The sequence below is a fragment of the Passer domesticus genome, chromosome 21 (genome assembly GCF_036417665.1).
Source record: "Passer domesticus isolate bPasDom1 chromosome 21, bPasDom1.hap1, whole genome shotgun sequence".
NCBI lineage: Eukaryota > Metazoa > Chordata > Aves > Passeriformes > Passeridae > Passer > Passer domesticus.
This window is the reverse complement of record NC_087494.1, coordinates 1469948-1495518: the sequence shown is the minus strand read 5'-3', so window position 1 is coordinate 1495518 and position 25571 is coordinate 1469948. Positions and strand designations below refer to the sequence as shown.

The 25571-nt window shown below is 46.6% G+C and overlaps 1 protein-coding gene across 6 annotated transcripts in view; it reads right to left on the bottom strand.

Moving 5' to 3' along the window:
• Positions 1 to 25571, bottom strand: part of KDM4B (lysine demethylase 4B) — a 73083-nt gene that overhangs the window by 25367 nt on the left and 22145 nt on the right. For 4 of the 6 annotated variants that reach the window (XM_064396182.1, XM_064396183.1, XM_064396186.1 and 1 more), the window contains 5 exons: positions 17141 to 17190; positions 14753 to 14856; positions 12271 to 12408; positions 2548 to 2744; positions 2045 to 2077 (listed from right to left, as the gene is read on the bottom strand). In XM_064396182.1, coding sequence (XP_064252252.1) covers positions 2045 to 2077; positions 2548 to 2744; positions 12271 to 12408; positions 14753 to 14856; positions 17141 to 17190 — 522 coding nt within the window. Of the gene's footprint in view, positions 1 to 2044; positions 2078 to 2547; positions 2745 to 12270; positions 12409 to 14752; positions 14857 to 17140; positions 17191 to 24750; positions 25462 to 25571 lie in introns of those variants that run through there. The other 2 variants (XM_064396185.1, XM_064396188.1) reach the window with 2 other exon arrangements.

Here is a 25571-nt window from a genome sequence, read left to right as displayed (position 1 = left end):
GCAATGCCCAGCCAGTCCCCAAAAAAGGCACCTCAGAAGCCAAACCCCTCCTTCCTCCTCTCCCCCAGTTTTTATTGCTCCCCATAACATTTTATGGCACAGAATTTCCCCTTGGCCACTCGGGGCCAGCTGGGTCCCCTCCCCACCAGGGTCCCACTGGGCCAGAGTGGGACAAGATAAAGCTTTGACACTGGGCAAGCAACAGCCAAAACTTCAGAGCTTTGTGAGCACTGGTGCAGCCCCAAATCCCAGTCACTCCATCCCAGCCAGCCCCAGCACAGGGCTTTGCAGAATCTGTAGAACTGCTCCTTGAATTAAATCTAACAAGCTCTCCTTTTCCAAAAGGACTGATTCAGAAACTTGCAATTTTTACCCCATTTTTGGCATGTAGGCACTTCTTCTTTGGTTGAAAGCTGCATTTTCCTTATGGCCTCACATCCACCATCATGTGACAAAACTAAAACACACTTTACTCATCAGTCCCAAAGTCTAGAAAAGCTAAAAAAGCAGCTCCCCATCCTCAGAGCCCAGAAAACTCAGCTGCTAATTACATTGGGAGCACAACAGAGTTAAAGAGCCCTTAATCAGCCTTTAAACTGACAAAGCAGGGAGAAAAAAAATTCAACCTGAGATGAATGATGAATAGAAAAAAGCAAGTTGATCCATATGCACAGGGACCTCTAATTGCCAGACTCGGAGCAGATGGTGGCCCCCAAGAAGAGCTGGTGCCTTCACACCTGCAGGACACTCATTAGCAGGGGCTGAGCCCAGAAGGAGCAGTTCTGCTCTTCACCCATATTCCAAGAACACACCACCTTCCCTGGCAGGGGAGTGGAGGGTGGGAGGTGAAGATAAAGCTGTAAGACTTTGCCACTGCAGCTGGAATGTTCTGTAGCTGAAGGAGGAGTGGAGTCAAGTGCTACAAGCTGGTTTTAGCAAAGTGTGTTTTATTCCTGTGGTGTGGAAGTGCCAGGCAAAAATTACAGCACAGAGTTTTATACTCACAGGAGAGAAAAAAAAAGATCTGTTTTGCAGTGCTCTTCTCACTCAGGGGTTGTGGGGGAGAGAGGCAGAAAGCTCAGCATTTAAGGAAAGTGCTTCCAGAACTACAGGCTGAAGGTTGAGCACTTCCAGAAGTGAAGCTGTTCTGTGTCTGACAGAACTCACACACCAGAAATGAAATGGGGACTGGACTAAAACAGTCTCTTGCTGAAGCCATAAAGTAAACAAAGTTGGGTTTTTTAAGGTAACCAAGTCTGACTGACCTTAGAGAAGAAATAACACCTCTCTGCAGAGTTTAAAAGCTCCATTTTTTCCAAGAGAGCTGACAAAAAAGCAGCGTTTGTACTCTTTGAAGAACAGAGCACAAAGTGACTTAAATTAAGTAGCTACAACTGTGAAGGTTTGGGCAGAGGTGAATCCCATCCCTCCATCCTGCTGAGAAAAGTCAGGCTTCAAGTAAAATGATGTCTTGGAAAGACATAAGCACAGGAGAAAGTACAGCTAAGGAGTATTGAACAGCTTCAAAACTGCTCCAGGATAATGCTGGAATAATCCAGGAAACACTGAACAGATAAGCAAAAAAAGTACCTGGATCTTTTGCAATAGGCTCAGGCTGAGAGAGAGGCTTCTCTGCTGGGTAATAGGCTCAGGGAGGGAAAATAATCCTTGGTGTTCATACGGTACCTTACACTGCACACATCAGCTCCACCAGGAACCCTGCAGAGCCACAAAGCTGCAGCAGCACTCCCAGGGGTGACCAGCTCCCTGTCCCCAGCCCCAGGTACAGCACACACCCCTGCCAGCCCAGGAGAGCAGCTCAACAGGGAAAACCACAAGAGCCATGAGACAGGTGAGGTTCTCCAGTGATGGAGATCACAGAAATCCAAACCAAGATGAAACCTGAGGAACCTCAAGGCATGAAGATTTCCTGGGGGCTTTCACAAAAAACTCAGTGATTGAGGAAGAGTCCCAGAGCTGCTATTTAAGAAACTTGCCAGGAAAAAGAATGAAGGGATTGATGATGCTGAGGGAAGTCACATACCGGTGTTTGCTGTCCTCTTCCTCATCTCCTATCCTATAAAGCAAGATTCCAACAGGAAAAGGTTAGCATGCCAAATTTTCAATTCAAGCATGCTGTAACACACAAAAATCACAGACTTGTAGAAAATTAATACAAAGATCAAAGGAAGCACAGAAAGACATGCATAAAATCCCCTTTGCAACTGATGGGCTTTTTTAAACTCTTGCTTTCTGACCAGTGAAGCTCTAAATGTTCACTACAGATATTTTTTGTCTTCCAGGATAAGAGATGAGATTTGAGGGAGCACAAAGTGTCCCACTTTGAAAAACATGTGCTTTTATAACATGGGAAGGAAACAGGACCACGAGGGACACACTACCCCAGACAAACAGCACGAGGAACTGTGTGAAAAGAGCAAAGGAAGAAAAGAAAAGAGTGTGAACTACGGAGAATGTGGAGAAGGGCAGCATTTACAACCGGAGCAGTTAAACTCCAGGGCGGGCTCACACCCTCTCTGCGTTTACCTCCGGAGCAGCTTTGCCTTCAGCTCTGCCTTGGTCTCGTTCCAGGCGTCGAGCTCGGGGCTGCTCAGGGCCGTGGGCTTCATGTGGTCCAGCACAGCGATGTCCTTGCCCTGCTTCCAGAGCTCGTAGCGCTCGGGCTGCAGCACCCTGACAAACACGTCCATGGAGATCTTCACCATGTCCTTGCGGCACGTGCACTGCAAGAGAGGCACCAGGTCACCCGGGGAAAGCTGCTCTCCCCACTCGGCCTGCAGAAAGCTTCTGGGAAGGGGCAGGGCTGGCAATGCCTCGGCTCTGCTGCTCCTGGGAAACCAGGTGCCACTGCAGCGCTCTCCAAGGCCACTGCAAAAGTCTTCCCCAAGGATTTTGTTCTCCCTCTAAGCCCCCCAACAAGACAAAGGCTCCTGGGACTGGCACTGCTCGAGTGCTGTGCTGCAGGCATCAGACACAATTACTCTGTCTGGTCTAGCCCAGGTCAGAGTCTGCCCTCAAGCCCATTTCCCTCCATCAGCCTCTCTCTGGCAGAGTTTTCCAGGCTGAAAAGGTATTATTGGTACCACTTCATAACTCAGAAAAGCCTTACAGGAACCAAAGCCTGACCCAGAGCACAGGGCAGTTAAACTTCATAATGATACATCCTGACATGGCACAGCAATCCTGCACAAAAGGGAAGAAATAAAAACCCTGCAGTAACTACAACCTGCATCCAAACCATTAAGTGGGAGAAAATGTGCTTTATTCGTTTCAACTGGCATATGCTCATTAAAACTAACCTGGAGTTACACCCCTGCCATTGCACAGAGAGGACTCACAGGTGGCTTTCCTTGGATGTATCCCTTTGCTCTGAGGAATCAACACACTGAGTGCAGCAAGAGCATTCTCACCCTGGGCACTGATGTCAGTCTCAAAGAGTCAGCCTTTATAAACTTCATCAGAAGAAGGCAGAGGATGGAAAAGGACCCAGGAACCCCCCAGGTGCCTCTGGGGGCTGCAGCCACAGCTCTCTTGGGGGTTCTGCTCTCAGGTCCAAAGCTTTGCTTGCACTAAATTGCTTTCCAACTCCAAGCTGAGGCTGAGGTAATTGGAGCCGCTTTGCAGGGTTGGTTTGGGGTTTTTTCCACCCTTCCTTCACACCTTTTCAAAGCCATTCTATCCATTCTTTTGGCAGAAGTGCCTGAAATTAAACCTTCTCCCCTTTCTCTTTTCACCATCATCACTAAATAATTTATAGCCATAGTTGAGAATTCCCTGACAGAGGCAGAAAGAAGAGTCCTTCTGTACAGTTCTCCACCACCCCACATCCTGCAGCTCCTGTTTCTCACTGTGCAGGGGCTGGGGCAGTGCTGGCAACCCCAGTGTGCTGAGTGGGAAGGAGCATTTATGGACAGGCACTTTCAGGAAAACTCCATTTAATGAAAACCAGATGAGGCCAGAAAGGCTGGGAATGCAATTTGGCCACAGCAAGGCAGGAACACAGATGGCACCCAAGCTTCCAACCCCAGCCCAGGCAGGAGCTTCCCACGGCACCTCCACCAGCTCTGGCCTGAGGGATTGAGCAGATTTTCCTTAAGAAAGTTTAAAAGCACCTGGGCAGAGCTACAAAGAGGAGCACAGAAGAGCATCCCCAGCACAGCTCTGGGGATTGACCTCCCCAGGGGCTGAAAAATGGCTTCAGAGGGGAGCTCTGCCTTTGGTGATCCTGACCTGGACACAAGAGGTGCAGCAGATACCCCCTCACCCTCAAATCTGCCAGCACAGCCCGAGGCACTCAGGGCCAGAGGTCTCCAGAGCAGTTTCCAGCCACCAGCAGCTCCAGAGGCTCCCCCATGTGCAGAAGAAGCTTCCTCCAGGTGCAGAAGAAGCTTCCCCCATGTGCAGAAGCCCAGGCTGAGCCCCAGGATGCTGCTGGGCTGGACTCAGCACTGGCACTGTGGCCTCCACATCCCACAGCAGCCAAGCTCCTTTTTTGTCCACAAATCTAGCATGATGCATGTTTATATTTCAATTTTAATTTAATTCTATTGCTTTCACAGCAGCCAGCATGAATAATTTACAAAGCCCCTTTCCTCTGGGGCTCCTTCTGACCGTGCAGTGCTGTTTCCTCAGCTGCTGCAGTTGTGTCACAGCCACACTCCCAGCAAGGCCAGGACATTTTTCCATACCCTTCCCTCAGACAGCAGTGGGATCCTGCTGATGCTTCCAACAGCTGGAAAAGGGAATGTTCTTGTGTGTGAGAGAGAGAATGGGGGAGAGTGAGGGTGCAGAAGGGTGAGGAACTGCCTTTGCAATCAATTCCCTGCTCTGCTCCATGCCAGCAGGACAAAAGCAGCAAGGTTGTTTCCTGAAAATGAGCTCCAGTCCCACACCCTGCCTTCCCCCTTCCACATACACAGAGCTGCATTTCCTTCAAAGTGTTTCACTGTGGTCATAAACACATGTATTTCCTAAAAGACATTATGCCTACAGCCCCCATCTCTGTCCCTCCCTACCCCAATTTCTGCAGAATATATCCCCCCAAATTCCCTCCAATTCTAACACTTTTATATTCCACTATTATTAAACTTTATAGAAAAAAAAAATTAAAAATGAACATGTCAACACTCAAACACCACCAGTAAGGAGAGATCTGAAACCTCATTTCCCTTACATGAGACAAAACTGAACCACAAAGCTCCAGTTGGGAAATTCACAGAATTCCTATGGATCACCAGCCCTGGGAAGGATTTCAGGGTGCTGTGATCACCCAAAGCACAGGACTGAATGGCAACACAAACATTTTGTCCAAGTGGCAGGTGAGGAATCCCAGGAACCCTGAGATCCCATCCAGCCCTTCCCCTCTCCCTGCATCACTCCCAGTCTGGCCAGACCCACCCCAGGGAGCAGCAGGGCTGCCAGAGCCACAGATCAAACAACAGAACAAACAGAATATTCATCACTGGCACCTCCAAGGACCCACTGCACGTCCTGAAAATGGGAGTGGAGAAAAACCAACCCAAAAATCCACAGCTTTAGGGTCAGTTCTGTGCCTTCGGTTACAGGGGAGCTGAGACCCAAAAGAGCAACAGGAGAGGAGTTTCCACATTCACCAAATCTGCAGAACTTCACTTATTCCACCTTCTGAAGGCTTTTCCCAGCCTCACCTCTCCTTTTCCATAAGTTAATGGCTTTATTAACTATAAGCACATGGAAAAATACTATAAGGAAATGCACAATTAAACCTTTTTCCAGCCTAAAACCCCAACATTCTTCCTTTCCTCATTATTTTATTATCTGCAACTCTAATTTGGAGCCTGTGGTAAAATATGTGACCACACCAGGAGCCCTGTCCCATCAATTCCAACTCCAAGACTGATGGGGGGAATTTGTGGCTATGGAATGTACAACCATTATCTTATTTGCAATATTTTTTAACATAAAAACACAAATAAGTCTCTATAAAATCACAGTCAAATAAAACGACTGTCTCCTTGAAGTCATAAAATCAAATGATTTATGGAAAAGTGCAGACTCATTCAACTTCAACCTTCAGCAACAGTTTAGTGAGGATATTTCCCTCAATTCCCAAATATTAACACTGAACTGAACCTCAGCAGTTCCACCACACAGGAAAGGCTAATGGAAAATAAACCTTTTCCTTATGCAGAAATAGTCACCAAAATTACATATTTAAAGAGGCACTGCTGGTTTTCATGGACAAAACCCTTCATATTCAGATGAAAGCAGTTGGTAAGACTCAGCTGAGCCTCCCACTTTGGAAATTCATCCATCACAAAACCCAACATGCTCGTAATTGAAGCTCTTTCAGCTTTTAAATGCCACACCAAAATCTTTGCTTAAAGCCTTTCTACCTGCTTTTTTTTCATCAAAATGAAGCCAAAAGCAAGTTCCTGGGAAGGAGAGGTGGTTCTGGGACAAGGCAACAGAGGAACTCTGGCTGTTACAGGAGCACAGAAAAGAGCTCAGCTCCTCCCTGGGCACTCCCAGCACAAAGCAGAATTTCAGCTTTGGGGAGAAACAAACCCCCAGTACCATCAGGGCTTCAGCCAGCAGCAATCCAGTTTGTTCCCATATCACAGGTGTGCTACAGCACAGAAAAAAACCAGTTTGGGGCTCCAGGTTCCTTCTCCTTGCACTCAGCCAGTCCAAGCAGGCTCCTGAAAGATGAATGGCAGCAATTCTGTGAGAAAATGAGGAGCAGAAGCCCCAACTGCACAGTTTGTGTGTTTAATGGCTGCTGGTTGGAAGCTGGTGGGGAGGAAGATGAGCCTTGACCCCCCGTTTGCAGAGTAATTACCGGTATCAACAACAAAGCAGCTCATTAGCAAACCCCCTGGAAACCCTTCGCAGAGCTTCACAAACAAAACAATTAGGGAAGATTCCCACGGAGTCCCCCTGGCCCTGCCCCAAAGCTCCCTGGGCACCCCTGGCAGAGCCCCCCTCCCTGCAGCACAGCCTCAGCTGGGGTAAAAAACACAAAAATGAAGAAATAACCCAGGCCAACAGCAAAAGGACCTGGTGGCACTGATCCCCCCCTCCCAAGGGACATTCAGCCACCCCAGCCAGCAGCACCCCCAGCACTGGAAGCTGCAAACCCCAGCAAATCCAGGGGTTCATTCTGCTCACAGAACCCCTTCTTGATTTTTTTTTTTCATTAACAAAAATCGTGCCGAGAACCTCCCAGCCAAAACTTCAGGAGAGGAGCTCGGAAAAGAGCTGATAAAACAAAGCTTCCAGAGATTTCCAAAAAATAACCATCCCCTTTCCGTCTCAGCACAAAAAAAAAGCTGCAAAAGTTCCTTTTTCTTGCACAGAATCAAGAGCATTAGGGGTGTTTACAAATATTACAAGAAAATAAGTATGAAGAAAGGTGGAAGAATTTGTACAAGAGCAATTTTGAATCTGTCTGACGAAAATAAACCATGGAAATGTTATTCCATAATAGATTTCTTTAATGTATTCTAAGCTTAAAAGGTCTAATTAGAGTAAAAGAGCAATTTTGAATGTCTGACAAAAATAAACTATGGAAATGCTATTTCATAATAGATTTTTTTACGTGTTCTAAGCTTAAAAAGGTCTAATTAGAGTCAGTTGAGGCATAGACACAAAGTAATGCAAAAATACAGTTCTGATTTGCCTTATTTTGGGGACCAATTTTGCAGTATTACCAAACAGGTTTCTGCAAAAGCCTCACAAGTTTTATTTTCTTGGGAAATACAGACATATTGAAGGGGAAAAAAAATCTACTAAAATGTGAATAGTAAGAAGAAAGCTTCAATTATAGCTGGAAAATTATATGCTAGACAACATTAAATCACAGATATTCCAAGTGTAAAATGGAAATTACATCTATATTATATATACAGTACAGAACAAAGAGTGAGCAGAAGGTTTGGAAGCAGGAAGCCAGGGAGAGGATCCCAGGCTGGCATCCAAAAGGTTCCTTCTCTTGGCAGAGAGGAAAACCAAAGGAAGAGTTTTCCTTGTGGCCCTCCCCAGAGGAGAGCAGCAGGCAGGGCTGCTCTGCAGGGAGGCTGTGATGGCAGCACTGCCTGGATGAGGGGAAAGCTTTGATTTCACAGCCCAAAATGCAGGACTTGGGCAGGAGGGGCAGCCTGACCCTGTTTTATGCTGAGAGAGAGAATTCCAGCAGTGTTTGTGGAGTAAACAGGAGATAAAGGAAGGTAGGAAAGTGGCAGCCAGCAGGAACCCAGACCTTCTCCAGGAGTGGCTGCACTTAACTGAAGGGAAAGTGCAGAAATTGTTCCGCTCCCATCCACTTATGTTCAGTCCAGTTTGCCAAAGAAATAGAAAAGCTGAGCTGGGATTTGAATTTCTGCTAAATGTCTGCACTCTGAAAGGGTCTCTGAATAGCAGCAGGCTCACAGGCCACCTCAGCTACAGGGAGGGCATTTCCTGAAGCCCCTGGTTTAAAAGGGTTCTTTGGGCAAAAAACCCTTTTAAAGACCCCAAAGCTGCTAAAATCCTCTGGTGCTGGCATCCAAGGGTTTCCAGAAACAAAAAACCAGGAGTGCAGGCAGGAACTGCAGGCTCATGGTGCAAAATAAAAAGAAATTTAATAAAAAAAGATGGTAAGGAATGAAAATTGTAATTTCCTGCCTTTCACTCAGCAGTTTTTTTCAACAACCAAACAGAAAAAAAAATATGACAAATGGAAGACAAATGACTGAGGAACTCCAGCTACAGGGAACAAAGGGAAATATTTCTCCCTAATTCCTAAGCTCTGCCTATGCAGGCAAACATTAACTGTAGCATACACAAATAAACCCATCCCTCCTCAGCTGAATCAGGAATGCTGAAGTCCAAAGCAAATATTTGGATTACAGCTGACTCTGAAACATTGTGCCAGGATCTCCAAGGCTGTGCAAACCCCTCTGGGTCTCCTTTTGCTGAGCACTGTGCCAGTGACACCCAACAGGACTGCAGCTCCCCAAGGAGCTTTTCCAAAGCTCTGGGATGCTGCAAGAACCCCTGGCAGGGCTGGGGAGGGCACATGGATCATCCCTGGCAGCCCCAGGATCAGCTGCAGGTCTCTGCCATCCTGAACAAGATCTGCTGCTCAGCTTCACCCCAGGATCAGCTGCAAGAGGGAAGCTGGGGCTGGCCTCAGCTCACCCTGGCTCCTCCAGGCCACAGGGAGATGTGGACATCAGCAACACATGGCAGAGCAGCTAAAAGCTGTTCTTTCTTCTGGGCCACTGTCCAGCTGGATGGGGACACCCACCTCCCTCTGGAGCACTCTCAAGGCTGGGAAGGATCCAGACCCTTCCTCTGGGCCTGACCCTGGCTCAGAGCACAGAGAAGCAGCCCTGAAGATTTCTGCACATCACAAAACACAATTTGTGGAATTTGTCTGGCACAGACCACACCCAGCACTGGGGCTGGAGGAGCAATTAGCAGGAGGATGAGCAAATCAGACCCAAGGGGCAAAAGCACCTGTTCTAGCTAAAAACCCAAGGAGAGAAAGACTCCACGTTCCCAAAAAGCTTTGAACCAAGCAGGACAGCTCAGATTATTCACTTGGTATTCACCAAACCAATTTCCACTGGAATTTCTGAGGATCTGCCCATCCTGGTTACTCATTTACATATACAAGTGGATTTACCCACTGATAGTTTCCCACACTACTCTGCAGCCATTGCTTTTTTTTTTTTTTTTTTTTTTTGCTAATCCTGACACTTGTTCTACAATTAGAGCAGGACCAGTGTCTCAGCAGCTGATCTTTACACCCCAGGCTGGTTATTCTGTGTTTTTTACAAGCCAGGCAGGTTCTCTGTGGGATGCAGAACATTGCACCCATCTGGCAGGCAATTAGCACAGCTCTGCTCTCCGAGGTGAACCATTACCTTCCTCTCCTGCACTGCAGCACTGACACACAGCTCCCAGCAGAACCCACATCTCCTCCCCAGGATGATGTCCAGGAGAGCATTACAACTGGCTAATTATGAGTCTGGCCTTGTCCCCATTCTCCTGAGGGCAGGCAGGACAAGAGAGCTGTGCTGGCAGCCCAAGGAAAGGAGGGAATCACCCCCAGGCAGCTGGGTCACTGCAGGAGCAGCAGGGCCTGCAGAGCTTTGTCCAGCTCAGACTTCCCAAGAACTTCTATAAATCAGTATATGGTAAGAAAAAAAAACCCCAAACCTGCCTGCATGTGAGCAAGGATAATCTAATTGTGCCTGGGAGCACATAAATCAATGAAGCCAGTTTTGAAATACAGGAAAGCTGTAGCAGTTAACTAAAAATCACATACTCAGGAGTGGTGTGGGTTGGGAGGGACCTTAAATCTCATCTCATCCCACCCCTGCCATGGCAGGGACTCCTTCCACTGCCTGGAATGCCCAGCCTGGCTCTGGGCACTGCCAGGGATCCAGGGGCAGCCCCAGCTGCTCTGGGCACCCTGTGCCAGGCCTGCCCACCCTGCCAGGCAGGAATTTCCTCCTGATGTCTCTCCAGGAATTCTCTCCCCACAGAGGTGCAGGCAGCTCCCAGTGCACACCCTGATCACTCCTTAGGTCCCTGCTTAACCTCAAAATGAGATTTAAACAAAGCTTTGCCCTCAGAGTGTAACAAACTCCTTCCTCAGCTGGGACCCCAGCCAGGCACCCCAGGTTAATTAACACCTGGTTTGGAATAGAATTAACCAGGAGGCTCAGAACAGACAAGTGCCACGGAGTGCAATGGGAATAAATTGGGCATCTCCTTCCACACTTCCACTTTGTGTCCCCAGATCTGCTCCTGCTCTGCTGCTGCTTGTTCAGTAATTTCACGCTACGCTGCCTAACAATGTAAGCATGGAGGCTCCATCTAAAACTGCACTTCCCAAATGTCACTTGTTTGTGAACACATGGCTGAACCCAAAATTGCTTTTAATATTCGAGTGGTGCCTGCTGGCTCTGTTGTAGTTAAGGGCTGTCTGAATTTCCATGATAAACCCCATTTTCTGGGGTGTAATACCATGACCACTCACTACACATACACCTGCTTTACAAGGTCACAGCAGAAAAACACCACTTTTTACATTTTTAAACCAAGACTGCTTGGCTATTTTTGAGCTTCAGACACCTGACACTGATTTGAGGTCTCTTACAGTTAAAAGTTTTTCTTACCATCCCTTTAACTCCAGAACAAATCCAAATGTCTGACCCATCCCTGGAAGTGTCCAAGGCCAGGCTGGACAGGGCTTGGAGCAACCTGGGATGGTGGAAGGTGTCCCTGCCCAAGGCAAAACTTCCCAGATTCTACTGAATGAGCTTTGCTGGTCAGTTATTCTGCAGACTTCAAACCAGGAGAGCTGCCACAAACCAAAGTACACCAGGAATCTGCCCTAACGAGAAATAACCAGACAAACAGAACTCTCCAAACTTAACTGAGTGCACAGATTAGAGGAATTCAGGTATTTTCAGTGTTATTACCATAGTGTTATTAAAGCTTAAAAGTATTTCCAGCTTATTCCTTCCCCTCCAGTGTGTACCTAATGAGTTGTGCTCAGTTACATCAGTCACCTTATTCACTGTGAAATGCAGTTTGGATGCACCAGAAAACTAATTCCAACTTACCATTCCCAAGACAACCTGTTCAGAACCTGAATGCAACACTTGAGAAAGCCATTCCTGCACCCTCAGAAGAAAATGGAGCTGGGGGTGCTCAGCCTGGAGAAAAGGAGACTCAGAGTGACCTGAGCACTCTGCACAGCTCCTGAAAGGTGGCTGTGCCCAGCTGGGCTGGGCTCTTTCTCCAGGAACTGACAGAACCAGGGGACACAGCCTCAAGCTACACAAAGGGAAATATAGGTTGGATATTGGGAAAAAGTGTTTTATGGAAAGAATGATAAAGTATTGGAATGGTTTTCCTGGGGAGGTGGTGCAGTCACCATCCCTGGGTGTGTTTAACAAAGCCTGCATGTGGCACTGGGGGCCAGGGCTCAGTTGGGCTGTTGGGGCTGGGTTGGACTCAATGACCTTTAGGGTCTCTTCCAACCCAGTGATTCTGTGAATTCTGTGAACTCTGTGAATTCTGTGAACTCTGTGAATTCTGTGAAAACAAATTATCGAGAGGCAAACCAGCGACGTGGGACAGTGAGAGAGCACCTCCCAGAGCAGAGACATTTTCCGTGCTCTCCTCAGGCATTTTCCATGCTCTCCTCAGGCACAAGGACAGCCGAGGGGCACTGCTGGGTGCCCCAGGAGCTGCCCAGCCCCTGCCCACCTGTGTTGCCATCTTGCCGTAGTCGATCCAGCGCAGGGTGGCGAAGTTGGTGGACTCGGCGCAGTTGAAGCCGTGATTGAAGCCAGCGTGGTACCCATAGGGAAATGTGATCATGAACTCCCCGGCCTCCTGGGTGATCTGAAACCACAGCAAAAAGGAGGAGACACCCCACAGGTCACTTAATGCAGCAGCTTGAGAGCAGAGACCCATTAAAAGCCCCACTGATGAAATCCCTTCCCACTGGAGGCAGAGCAGCCATGGGCAGCTCTGGGCTGAGCTGGAGCATGCCTGGTGAACTGCAGGAATACTCAAGGATTTCTCTTAAGGGAAATACTCAGAACAGTGGATGGAAAGGGGTCACATAACCTGAACTATTTATATCTGCTCCAATTACAAAGGGGTCTCAGGCTGCAACATTCCAAAAGATCAATAAAAAGATCAATAAATCTCTGATGTGATCACTTTGGCTCATGGCAGCTCCAAACCTTCATTCCCACCCCCAAGAGCTCTGGATTTCCCTCCTAACAGTCCCTCTGCATGGCAGGGGTGGCACTGGATGAGCTTTAATGTCCCCTTCACCACAAACCACCCTGTGACTTGACTTTAATGAAATTAAAATAACAATAAGCATTATGGGCATTATTAATAAGGGTTGAACTCTACAGATCACAGCTAGAACCAGAGGCAAATCAATCTTGATGCTTCAAAAAAAAAAAAAAAAAAAAAACCCTTTTTATATCTTGTGCAAAAAAAACATTGGGGAAAAAAAGAAGTTTAATTGTTAAGAGCATGGCCTGAACCACAAGAGCAGCTCCCAGCCCAGCTGCCCCTCATGCAGCAGCTCCTCCCCTCCACAGGGTATGGAAGAGGCAAAGTTTGACCTTCCCTGTCCTTCCAGCAGTGCTGACAGAGCTCTCACAGCTGTCACAGGCCAAGAATTCTGCTTGGATTCCTTCCCACAGCCACAGCCCACACCCCAGCAGCTCTGAGCCCACAGAGACTCCAGGGCACTGCACTTCCAAACACAGGGATGGGGCCAAATGCAAAATGTAAACACACAGAAGTTCAAACACTTCTCCCTCCCTCCCTCTGAACTTGCCGATGTCATTAACACTAGAAGAATAATTGAAGAAAGAGGGAATAAAAGCTTGTGATACACAAGAAGCTCGTGCAGGATTTTAGCAGGAGGTGCTAAGTCCAGCTGCAGCCAGCCCCTGGAGCAGCCTGCATCATCCCCTCCACAAACCCCAGCAGTGCTGGCTCCAGAGATGAAGAGATGATGTTTCTGTCAGTGAATGCACATCCTGGTGTCTCCATTTCAAGCCCACATCATCCATGGCACTGCTGTCAACATTATCCCACAATAAATTAGAAAACACTCCAGATGATGGATAGGCCATGCAGAAAAGTAATAACTATTGAAGGAAAGCCAGCACAAACTGCCACTCATGAAGAAAGCCCCAAATTTACTGACTTCTGCAAGCTCTTGAGGAATAAATGGAGAAATCAATAGGAGATTACAGAAATACACATTTTTAATTATTAAAAAGCCCTAGTATTGATCTGTTTCTTTTTTTTCCAGAACAGCATTATAGAGATTTATAAATGCTGCCTATTTCAACTTCATTGAAATCTGCCAAGGATTTGGATGAAGGGATCCTATCTCTGCTCCTCAGGAAAAATGGCACTTGTCCCCTGTTTGTGAATAACAGTGATCCTCCTCCAACAGCCACTGCTTCAGGACAGGGTTTGGAGTTTGGGACAGTGGAAGGTGTCCCTGCCCATGGCAGGGGTGGGACTGTTGGGGATTGAAGGTCCCTTCCCACTCCATGATTCCATGAAACCATTTTGGAGCAGGCCTCTGACACTTCCCACATCCACAGGCAGCTCTGGCTCTGTGTGCTGGAGCACAGCAGCAGCAGCAGCAGCAGTTTGAGTGATTCTGCACAGATACAAATCCCTGTAACCACCCCTGGCTGAGGAGATTTACTTCTTGCCACAAGACTTTAAGAATAAGCACATTAAAACGATCATACCAAATAAACATGACCTCTCTTTTCAAATCAGGGCTTAAGAGCTGCAGGGATCCTTCCAGGCTTAGAGCAGCATGAACACTTACACAACAGGGAGCCAGCACAGCCAGCTCCACTCTGGGTCACACTGGATCCATGAGAAAATAAAAAAGTGTTTCTGAACCACCAGCAGGGTTTTGCTGCCCCTTGATGAGCCAGAACATCCTTATCAGCTCGTGCCTCTCCACCTGAGAGGTTCCCAAATTGCCAGAGCTTGTTCAGTGACAGCTTTGCTTCTCTCCAGTGTCCCAGGCAAAGCCCAAGCCCTCCTTTTGCAGCAGAGCTGGTTTGAACCCAGGTTTGAACTCAGCACAACAATGCCTTGGAAATGAAGCCAATTTCCCCCGTGGCTCTGCTGGATTGGCTCCTCAGGAGAGAGGAGCTGTGCAGGGACAGCCTGCAGGACCTACCCTGTCAAAGGGAATCCCATACTTCTTCAGGATGGAGGGAGAAATGAGGGTCATCTTGTGACGGAGGAAAGCATCACATCCCTGAGAGCTTCCTGGGAAAAATCCTGTGGAGACATTCAGAGGAGGAGCATCACTACAGGACTGTACCTGGGAAACAACACAATCTGCCAGACTCCACACCAATCTGCCCTACACATCCCTGCCTAAAGGAAAAAATGGTAATGCTGAGGGAAAGGAAAGGTGTCCATCCCAGGCAGTGGCACGAGGGACACGTTCACAGTGGGCACCAACAAGTGGCAGAGGCAGCAGGACCCGACCCAGTCAGCACCTCAACACCCCTAAGTGTTAAATTCTGCCACTGAGTTATTAAAACAAACCACAAATCATTAAAAAAATTAAAGCAGTGATAAACACTGCCCAAACCCCTCAAAGACAGCTCAGCCAATGGAACCCAATTTTCCTCATGATCATGCCTTTCCCTCCAAGTGGCTGATTCCATAACAAATTGTGTGTTTGTAGGGACTCAACCCCATCACAGCTCAGGAAAACAAATAACCCAAGCTCTGGAACCAAAACTAATTGATGAGACATAATGGAAGGGGTTTCAGAAAGTCAAAAGGATTACTGGATTCCAGGTTTACTTATATTTTTTTACTAAAAGCATTTCAATTCAAATTATGACTGTCTGCTACCCAGCCTGTCGTCCCTCTCTGCAGTTCCTCTTTTTAATGCACAGTTTAAGTGGCTCTCATTAAAGCCACTAATAAAGAAGCACATTTTAAGTGATTAGCACCAATAACATGGCAACACATTAACATTCTCTCCATGGGCTCCATGGCTCTCCCAGTGAGCCCATTTACAGCTCAGCTATTCATTTTCCATATTAATTGCACACTCATTTCTCCATGGTAAACTTCTCCCCACTGATGCACAGGACAGGGGAATGGCCAGGCAGCAATTTGGGCTCTTTGCAGAGTTAAATCATCACCCACCCAGCTTCCAGAGACAGGAAACTAAAATAAAGACCAGATCATTGATAATTTGCTCCTGGTTTTACAGCACAAACCATCTCTGTGCCTCAAAATTGATCATCCGTAAAAATTAGTTACAAACAGCAAGAAACTTATTATTGCTCCTGTCAGACTTGGAGTGGTATTTCAGAGTCTGCAGAACACAAGTCATCTGATTGATTGACTTCTTATAAAAATTACTTTTTTCATCTATTAAAGCCTGGCAAATTACTGAGCTGTAGCTTTGAAATGCAACATTTTTGAGCAGCCATTTCCAGTGATATTTGTATTTAGGGATCATGGAGCTCAGTGCCCAGGAGAACCAAGCCCCAGGACACTCATCCCCAGTTATTCTGCATTTACCCCACAGAATCAGCTGCTCCCCTCGACACCCTGGAGTGTGCTGAGCAGGGAAAGGCAGTACAGAAATTTTCCTCTTTTCTGGGAAATCAGCATTAGAAGTTCTTTTCTTTTGCATCAGAGCAGAACTTTCCAGATTTCCTGCCTGCTCCTACCTCCACCACCAGATTTAAACCACCCCACTTGCCTCGCTGGAGATAAACCACAGAGATTTGGAGCTAATTATTCTGGGCCAGCAGCTTTTTTTAGCTGGGCAGCTCCTTGAACATTTGCAAGTGAACAAAAATAGAAACAACACCAACAAATTAAAACATATCCACTTCTGCAGCCAGACATCTTCCCTGAAGCTTGAGTGGTGGGAGTTTGCCACAGCTCAAAGTAACTCTCCCTTCCCCCCACTTCCATCTTCCTTTTATTTTTCCCTCCCTTTCATTTTTTCTCTCTTTTTAATATGAACTTTATGGCACTGAAAAATAAAGGAGGATGAGGCTAAAATAAAAAGAAAACCACCAAATACAGAGTGTATTTATAGGGTAAAGGAGCAATGGCTACAAACAGGAAGAGGGGAAATTTAGGTTCAATATGAGCCAGAAAATGTCAGTTGTGAGGGGGTGAGACACTGGAACAGGCTGTGGCTGCCCCATCCCTGGCAGCATTCCTGGTCCAGTGCAAGGTGCCCCTTCCCCTGGCAGGGTGCACTGAAAGGATTTTTAGGGTCCTTTCCAACCCAAACCCTTGTGGATTAAACCCATTGCCCAGAGCTGGGAGGGTTTGGCCTCAATGCCTCAAAATCCAAGTTTTTTTTTAAGGAATCTTAGTTCAGGTCAGGTTTAGTTCTGTTTAGTTCAGGTCAGGCCGTGCCAGGAGCCTGGGGCTTGGAGGGAAGAGGTGGAAGAGAAATTCCCTGGAAAGTTCTCTGGCTCTGAAGCTGCTCCCCAGCCCAGCAGGTCCCTCAAGCAGCCCAGCAGGCTCAGCTGGTGCCAGTCCTTCCTGAGCCCAGCCCAGAGCCAGGGCTCACCTTTTGCCAGGCGTTCCAGCCTCTTGCCGTGCTCCGGGGGAATGGCATACCTGGGGGGAGGGAACAGAACAGACAGAAAGCAAAATATCAGTTTTTGGTGGAAAAACAGTGAGGGGAAAAGGCTAGGAACAAGAGGGGCAACAACCCTCAGCACAGCACACAATGGCTGGCAATGAAACCAACATTCTGTATGTCTGAAAGGCATCAGTAACACACAATCCATGGGAAAATCAGCATTTAATAACAGTCCTCAGACATGTTACATGAAGTGTGGGTTTTCCTGGCATTTTCTCAAACAGCACCACAAGATTTCAGCAGGTAGAAGGGAAATGGAGAAGACAAAGTGATGATACAGCACTGGAAACCCCAGAAATAACTGAGTGCAGGGAACAGCAGGTGTGTTCTCCGTGGGGAAAATAGCTGCAAAATAAAACTGTGCTAAATATTAATAAGCAAGAAACAGATGGGCTGAAAAGGTGTGAAGGAGGGTCTGTGTGCTTTGGAAAAGAATAAACCTTCTTCTGTGCAAACAGCTTTCATTTTATTCAAAAAAGTAAATATTCTTCAGCACAGCTCAAGCACTCATAGCTCAATCCTGATGCCCCTGCTGGATTTTATTGTCTGATGTGAAATAATGGAATTCAAGTGTTCAATAATTTTCTTTATGAGGTGACCCTGAAAATGCAGAGTCTGCTGATGAAAACATCATTAAAGGGTGTAGGGAACAACTTCTACACTTCCTAAAGACAGTTTTCTTAGATTTGGGGTCAGTAAAGTGCAAAAGAATTTGAGTGGAATTTTTTTGGAGTGCAAATTATTGAATGTAATCTGGAAAAACAATCAAGTGTCCCTCAGGTCCCAGACACAGGGCTGGGTGTGCCCAGCACGTACAAACACCAGGGAAGTTTCAAATGGCTTTTTCTTCCCAAAAGCTGTTAGTTCTCTTAGTGCTTTGAGGTTCACAACATTCTCAGGAGCAAAGCCCAGGTGACAGAGATTTATGTGTTCAGGTTATAAGAAGGGAACTGAATACCAGGACACATTTAAACGTGTTTAACATGATGACACACAATAATATTGCCAATGGAAATTTGTAAATCCTTGGTTACATTCTGCAGCAAATTAAATACAGCTCTCCCTGCTTCTTGTGACAGAGAATTCTGAGAATTTACATCTGTGGGAATGGCATTTATTGCCAGCTATAACTTCTCTTCAAAGTGAATAATAAAAAATGCATTATTTTTGCTATTTCCAGTAAAGATGTCAAACCCATCCTTCTCATTATCCCACGCTGGGATCAGGATATTGCAGGAGGGGACTCAGCAACAGGAGCCCAGCACTGCCCCTCCCGGGCTGGGGGCTCAGAATGCACCTGAATTTGGGGGGTTTCAGCCAGACAAATTCTGCATTTTCTGTGCCAGGAAATCAAACACACCTGGGCTGGCCTGGCAGGGGGTGACAGCACACAAATCCCACCCAGGGGCCTCCAGGCTTTAGGCACTAAGCTGATTTGAACTGATGGTTTGGAAAAAATTTAAGGTAAAACACTATGTAGCACCTAATCTTGTAAAATAATAAATGTAGCAATGGACTCCCAACATTCCCTGACCAAAGTTTGACAGTGCCTTAAATTGCATAATTATCAAACAATTCAATTTCATTTGTCTGGGACAAAGCTAGTGGCTTTTATTTTACAAAGACCATTCATCACTTACATAAATGTGATAAAACTAATCCCGATCCAAAGCTCCTTTGTGGGATTAATGTCCCTTAAAACAGGGAAATGAGACATTCCATTCCTTCTGGGAAAAATGCTGAAGGATTGGGAAAGAACTAATTTATGGCTACAAGGCTGCTGATGATTAATGTAATATCCCCAGTCTACAATGCAACCTTCACTTAATTAGTGCCTGTAATTGGGAGTTGTAAAGATAAGATTAATTGAATCTTGAGGATGTTAAAAGTTTAATACATTGGAACACAGTTATTGTGTTATCTGAAACTGCAGCCTGCAAAAAGCCAAGTGAGGCTTCAGAGAACAGCCCATGGAGAGACAAAGAAAAAAGACTTGCTTGGATAGAAACCAGCCAGAGAAGAGGAATTTCCAGCTTATAAAAAAGAACTATATGTAATAATATACAAATCAAAATACCCCAGCACAGAATGGTAATAGCTGACTCCAATTTTAGAAATTAACTTTTTTCTTTGGGCCAGTCTTTAGGAAGCAGAGCCTACACATCCCTCTGCATTTATTCTTAGGAATTCAAAATATTAACTGCAGAAGAGAATTAAAAGTAGGTCAAATTCTGCTTTAAGTTATGCTCACAAATCTGACTGATTTACATAAAGACAGGCAATAAAGACAGAATTTGGGCTGCTATTTAAAACCAGGAAGAGAAACAGAAGGCTCCTGCACGTATGGCACAGATTGAGCTCCATCTACACACAAAATGATTGATTACGAGGCAGAACAGCAATGGAAAGATTAAAAATTGCTGCAGTCCAAGGGGTGCAGTCACTGAGCCATGAGCACCCAGCAAGGGCTGGCTCTGGGTGCCACTGGTGACCCAGCAGTCCTGGGGTCCCTCAGCTCAGCTGGGCACCATCCCCTCAGCTCAGCTCAGCTCAGCTCAGCTCAGCTCAGCTCAGCTCAGCTCAGCTCAGCTGCAAAACCTCCATTCCACAGGTAAAAAACATCAAATGATTTCCTTTCTTCAGGCATGGCTCCAAGAGCCCCCAGTGCTGGGAACACCAAGCTGGATGTGCCCCTCTGGCTCAGCCTGGCCCCAGGACAAGGGACACTGATGGCCACAGAGCCAAAGCAGCAGCTGGGGGAGATAAATCAAACCCCCAAGGCACTGGGCAGGCAAACTTCCCTCCAGCCTTGCACAGAGTGACCAAGACAAAGGGCCAGGCTGCACCCAAAACTCTGCCACTCAGCAGTTTGGGGATTCCAGCAGGAAAAATGTGCTGCTGCTCTGCCAGGGAGCAGGAGATTTACACAATGGGCAAAGAAAAAACAGCTCGAGATAAAAAAAGTTATAGTTCTCTGACTCAAATGTCATCTTACCCCCAAGTCAACAACCTGAAAGTAATATAGTGAGCCTTTTAAATTACCTTTTTCTACTTTCCACCAAAACAACAGAAAATCCCTGAAGTGGATCAAGTACCACTTGTACACATCTAGAATTTGCTGTTCTGTGGGAAACTCTCTCAGCTTCCAAACTTATTTCTTGAAACCTAATTCCAGCACTTCTGATCTGTACTTCCATGCAATTTTCTGAGTTCTTGAGTCAGAATCACAAGTCCAACAGGTTTTGCCCCAAAGCTATAAATGAGTTAGAAAATTATCTTCCTGGAGTGGTGGCTTGCTTTTGTTAATACGGAATCATGGAATCCCAAAATGGTTTGGCTTGGAAGGGATCTTAAATATCCATTTCTACCCCTGCCATGGCAGGGACACCTCCCACTGTCCCAGGGTGCTCCCAGCCCTGCCCAGCCTGGCCTTGGGCACTGCCAGGGATCCAGGGGCAGCCCCAGCTGCTCTGGGCACCCTGTGCCAGCCCTGCCCACCCTGCCAGGGAGGAATTCCTTCCCAACATGAGTTTAACTGGACAGTCCCCTCTCTATCCTAAACACAGAAGAGAGGTCTGTCCTGTTTGCCATCACAGGATACCATTAATAGAGTAATTTTCTTGGTGTTTTGTTTATTCCCCTGGAATGGGGCTTGATGGATGTGGATAATTATCAGACTATAAAAGCCAGTAAATGTGCTATTTTCTATCGCTCTAAATCATCAAACAAATAAAGTGTGAAACAGCATTTCTGAATACAATTTTCCCCTCTAATGGTTTAGAATTATTATCAGGAACAATGAGAATAAATAAGCAAATGTCTTGTGAATTAAGAATTAAACAAGTGTGTCAGTAAAAAGGAGCATTCGGGCCATCCTGGGATGCAGGGACACCTTTGGGGCCACCAAGGATGATGTAACAGGGAATTCATGGGCAGCTTCCAGCACCAGGTGCTCCTCAGGGACCTCCCAGTCCCAGGCTCTCCCCTCCCTGCTGCTTCCTCAAAGGGAGTCAAGCTCATTCTGGCTTCCAGTGGCCAAAAACCTAAAACTTCATCCACAGCAAAGGCCTGCTCACAGCTGTTTTCTGCTTGTTTAAGAGGAATTTTTCTCACCTGAAGCCATCCCTACCTTTGGCAGAGGACCAGACCATCCTCCTGTCCCTTCCCCCAAAGCTTCCAAGACTTTTTCCCACCCCAGCTGTCACTCCCAGAGTTTTTGCCTTGTTCCACACCTCATTTACACTCTCTTGCACCAACACAGAGCAATTAAGCAGTGATTAGTTCACAAATCCCACACCCCACTCCCTGGGAGCCTGGGCTCCATGGGCAGGGGGAGGTTCAACCACAAGACTCTGGAAATGTCACTTCAGTGCCATTCCTGGGAGAAGGTAAGAAACTCAATTTCACAGTGTCTGCACAAGGTCTGCCCAAGCAGGCCCCACACAGTTTAACACACCATAATTATGGAATAAGGAACAGAAACAGAACGGGAGCAGCACATTTCAAATGTCCAGGCCAGCGTGTCAAGCTGGGGGGAGTTATCTGTCTTCAAAGCAGATTTAATTGTGCCAAGAACAGTGACCCTTTAAGATTCAAATGCCAACCTGCTCTCAGCCACGACAGGCAGAATGAAAAGCTGCTATTTCAGTCTCTGTAAGGCAAAGGGTGCCCATAAACCCAGAATCTGAACCCTGACCTTCAACATCTTCACCCCCATGGCAGCAGCAAAGCCTCCAAAGAAAACCCCTTGGTCCATCAGGAATATTTATCACCCAACAGAAGCATTAGGAACCAGCATTAGCACAGGGTGGTCCCTCCCTGCAAAGTTCACATCCTGCTCCTGAGGCCTCATTTTTCTACAAGGTAAAACATTAAACAACATCTCCTCACTGTGTCAGAGCACAGCTCAGGGTAGAAGTGGGGGTTTCCATGCTAGAATCTCCCAGAATATCCTGAGCTGGAAGGGACACACAGGGATCCTGCTGTGAAACTCTATTTTTAAACTGTTTTGCCTGTATGAGAAAAGAAAAAAGGTAATTCAGCAAGAAGAACAGGTTGTTCCTTTGTTGGTAGCACTGTCACCTCCCTTCCACGGTCACCTCTCTTCACCTTTACCCTCCTCCATAATTAAACTCCCTCAATCCCTCTCTCCCAACAGTTTGTTAAAATACTGAAATCAACTTCCTTTCTTCTTCTCCTCATTAAATCCGAGGTTGGCCCACGCTGAATGGGCTGGAAATCTCCCATTTCCCTTCTCAAGATCCTGGTCAGGAAAGGAGAATCCCTGGCGTCCCTCTCCTCTCCCCTTCTGCTGTGGCTCCCTCCCATCAGCACTGCAAACCCTGCCTGGAGATAAAAATCACACAGGGAGAAGAGAGCTCCTTGTTCCCAGGAAAGAGCCTTTATCAAGTGCCTGCAGGTTTATCTTGAATGGATCACTTCCTAGGACAATGGGTGATGGAATTCAGTATCTTTAACCAGCAGTGTCAATGATTTCAAATAATGACATTTTTATTGAAATACACCTAGAGTGAGAGATAAACACAGAGGCTGGGGAGTATCAACTCCAAAAGCCATAATTAGGAGTAAATAGGTAATGACAGGAGCAAATCACAAGCCCAAACCCACCTGCCTCCCACAGCTGCTCAATGCAGCCCCTGGGGAAGCAGCACAGGCAGAAAATCAGAGCAAACCTGCTCAGAAGGGCCTGGGCACCACCAAAGACACCCAGCACTCACCCACAGGGCCCATTTCACTGCAGACAATCCCTTTCCACACACAGAACTTCCTCATTATCCAGAATATGAAGAAATGGCAGCGATTTTGCTGCCAACAGAACAGCAGGATGAAAAACTTCCTCCTTCCCCAAAGAAACTGAAGTTGTGACTGCAAACTCTCCATTTGTTTTCCAATAAGGGTGGGCAGAATATCTCAGGTTACTCTGAAGCTGGGATCAAATCCCTGGAGATTGAGTATTGGAAGATTAGAGTCAAGCCTAACTTGTGCCAATCATGCACTTCTGAAAGACTCTCCAACCCTCAGAGTTGCCTTGAGCTAGAAATAGGATTAAAGAGCCATTAGTTTCAAGAAGTAACATTAGACAGGAGCTTTTTAAAATTCTGATTTTAAAGCAATATGAATTTTCAAGAGGTACAACTGAGCTCCAAGATTAGCACACTGGGCTACTTTCACTGCGATTCACTAACCCCAACCCAACGAACACAAAGAGGAGATTTTTCCAGAACTCCAAAAGCAATTTTCAAATACATTTTTTTAAAAGCAGAGAATTTAATGTGAACAACCATCTGCTCTTGGAAGGACTCTCAGTGCCCCAGTCCAGTCAGCTCCACAGCACAAGTGCCAGGCACAAAGCACAAAATTGCAGAGCACATTGGAGTCTCTCCCTCCACATGTAAAAATAACCCACAGCCTGCCTCTGCCTGCAGTGAATGAGCAGCATGAAGGAGCCATTTCACTAAGAAAAGGTGTTTGGGGAAAAACATTATGAAGTCATTTACTCATTCAGTTTAGCCAAGAAGATAATTAGTACACAACTCAACAGAGATGAATGACTACAATATTCATCCCCTTGCCATTCCCCGTTATTTGTTTGGAAGAACCTGTTCACATCAGATTTATTTCCCTAAACTGGCAATCAGATTATTAATTACTGGTTGTTTTTGTAGTGGATGCCATACAAATAGAAAGAAAAGCAAAGATTATGCTTCAAAGAGCCTGTATTCTAAAATAATAGCTCATTTCAGCTCCAGGAACAAGGAGAAAAAAGGTAACCAGGGGAGATCAGAGCTATCTGTGCCTTGTACCAAGTGACCTGTGTGAGCTGCCTCCCTCACCGGGCACAGCAACACGTGTTCCTGAAAAAAACAGGGTAATTGCCTCCAGCAGAACAAAAGGAATTTGCTCATGAGTAATGAAAGATATTCTGAGATGAGGAAACCCCTTGTGCTAGAGGTGCAATGCCTCTACACACACACACACTCTTTTCTTTTCTGAGGAGAAAAAAATCCAGCATTCCAAAGGTTTAATGCTCCTCATCCATCAAACTGCACCGTTCCCAACTACAACTGCTTTGAAGTGAGAGCTGTGTTCTTGTCAGCATCAAAGCCACAAGTGTTGTAGCTGAGATTTGATAAAGATCACTGACACAGTTTGTAAAGTTTCCTTTATTTCTCCTGTTTGATCCCCTTTGTGTGGCTGATTGGGCAGTTGGAAATGAAGTGGATGCAAACCCAGCACATTTATTCCTTGGGACATGAAGGGGTTAACGAGTGCACAGCTCTCAGACAGCACCGAGTGCTATTTAAGTGCTGTCATTACTACGGGCTCCTCTTATTTTAAACCTCACTTGTGCTGCACTTGGCATCACCCCTCGACAATTTTCCCTGCTGAGTAAAGAAAAAAAAAAATCCCCGCTGATTTCTGCCAACGTGTTAACAAAATGTGAATAAAGACAAAGCTCTGCAGCACCACTCCTGCTCCCTCCCAGCCTTCCCAAGCCCTGCCTGCAGCCCTGTGCCAGGCTGGAATCTGCAGGCTCATTGTCCCAGGGGAGTCAGCTCAGGCTGAAGGAGTGAGATGGAGCATGGAAGCACATCTCCCTCCCTCCCTCCAGCCTCAGTGCTCTGCTCAAAAGCCTCTGTTATTAAACCAATCTGTGATCCTGTCAGACTTCCATAGATCTTCATTTCAAACCAGGCCTGAGCTCTGAGCAGACACTTTCAGAAGGCAGGAATGGGTTGGAGCCTTCCTGGATCGAAGAGCTGCTTCTGTCAGTCCAGCAGGGACACCCCAGGATGCTGCTGGGGATGGGATGTGACCCCAGGGCAGCACCTCCTCCTGCCAGAATCATTCTGGAAAGTGCCAAGAGGAAGCAGAGGTGGGAAGGGTCTCCTCTTTGCTGGGTCAGGTACAATAACTCACAGATGAACCTCAACCTCTAAGATTTCTAATTTCAACCACCGGAACAGGCTCAGTAAAGAGGGACATAAAATGCACAGACTGAAAAGTGAAATGGCAGCAAAGCACAAAATAATTCCATGCCTTTGGCAGCGGGTTTAGGTGAGAATAAAATCCAAAGAGGGCTCTGGAGGGGCAGTACAAACAGCAGGGAGCTGAGTGAAAGGGGTGCTGAGGCTGAGATCAATCCATCCGTGCCTCCTCAGACAAGTCCCACAGCTGATTCCATCAGTCCCAGAGGCTGGCTTGACCTCCATGGCATTTTCTCTCTGTTAGATGAGGGTGAATGAACAAAGGCAATACTTGAGTCCTAACTCCCCAAATCCTGTGCCTCCTCTGCAGCAGAAAAATGACCTTTAAATAATCTGTCTACAACAGC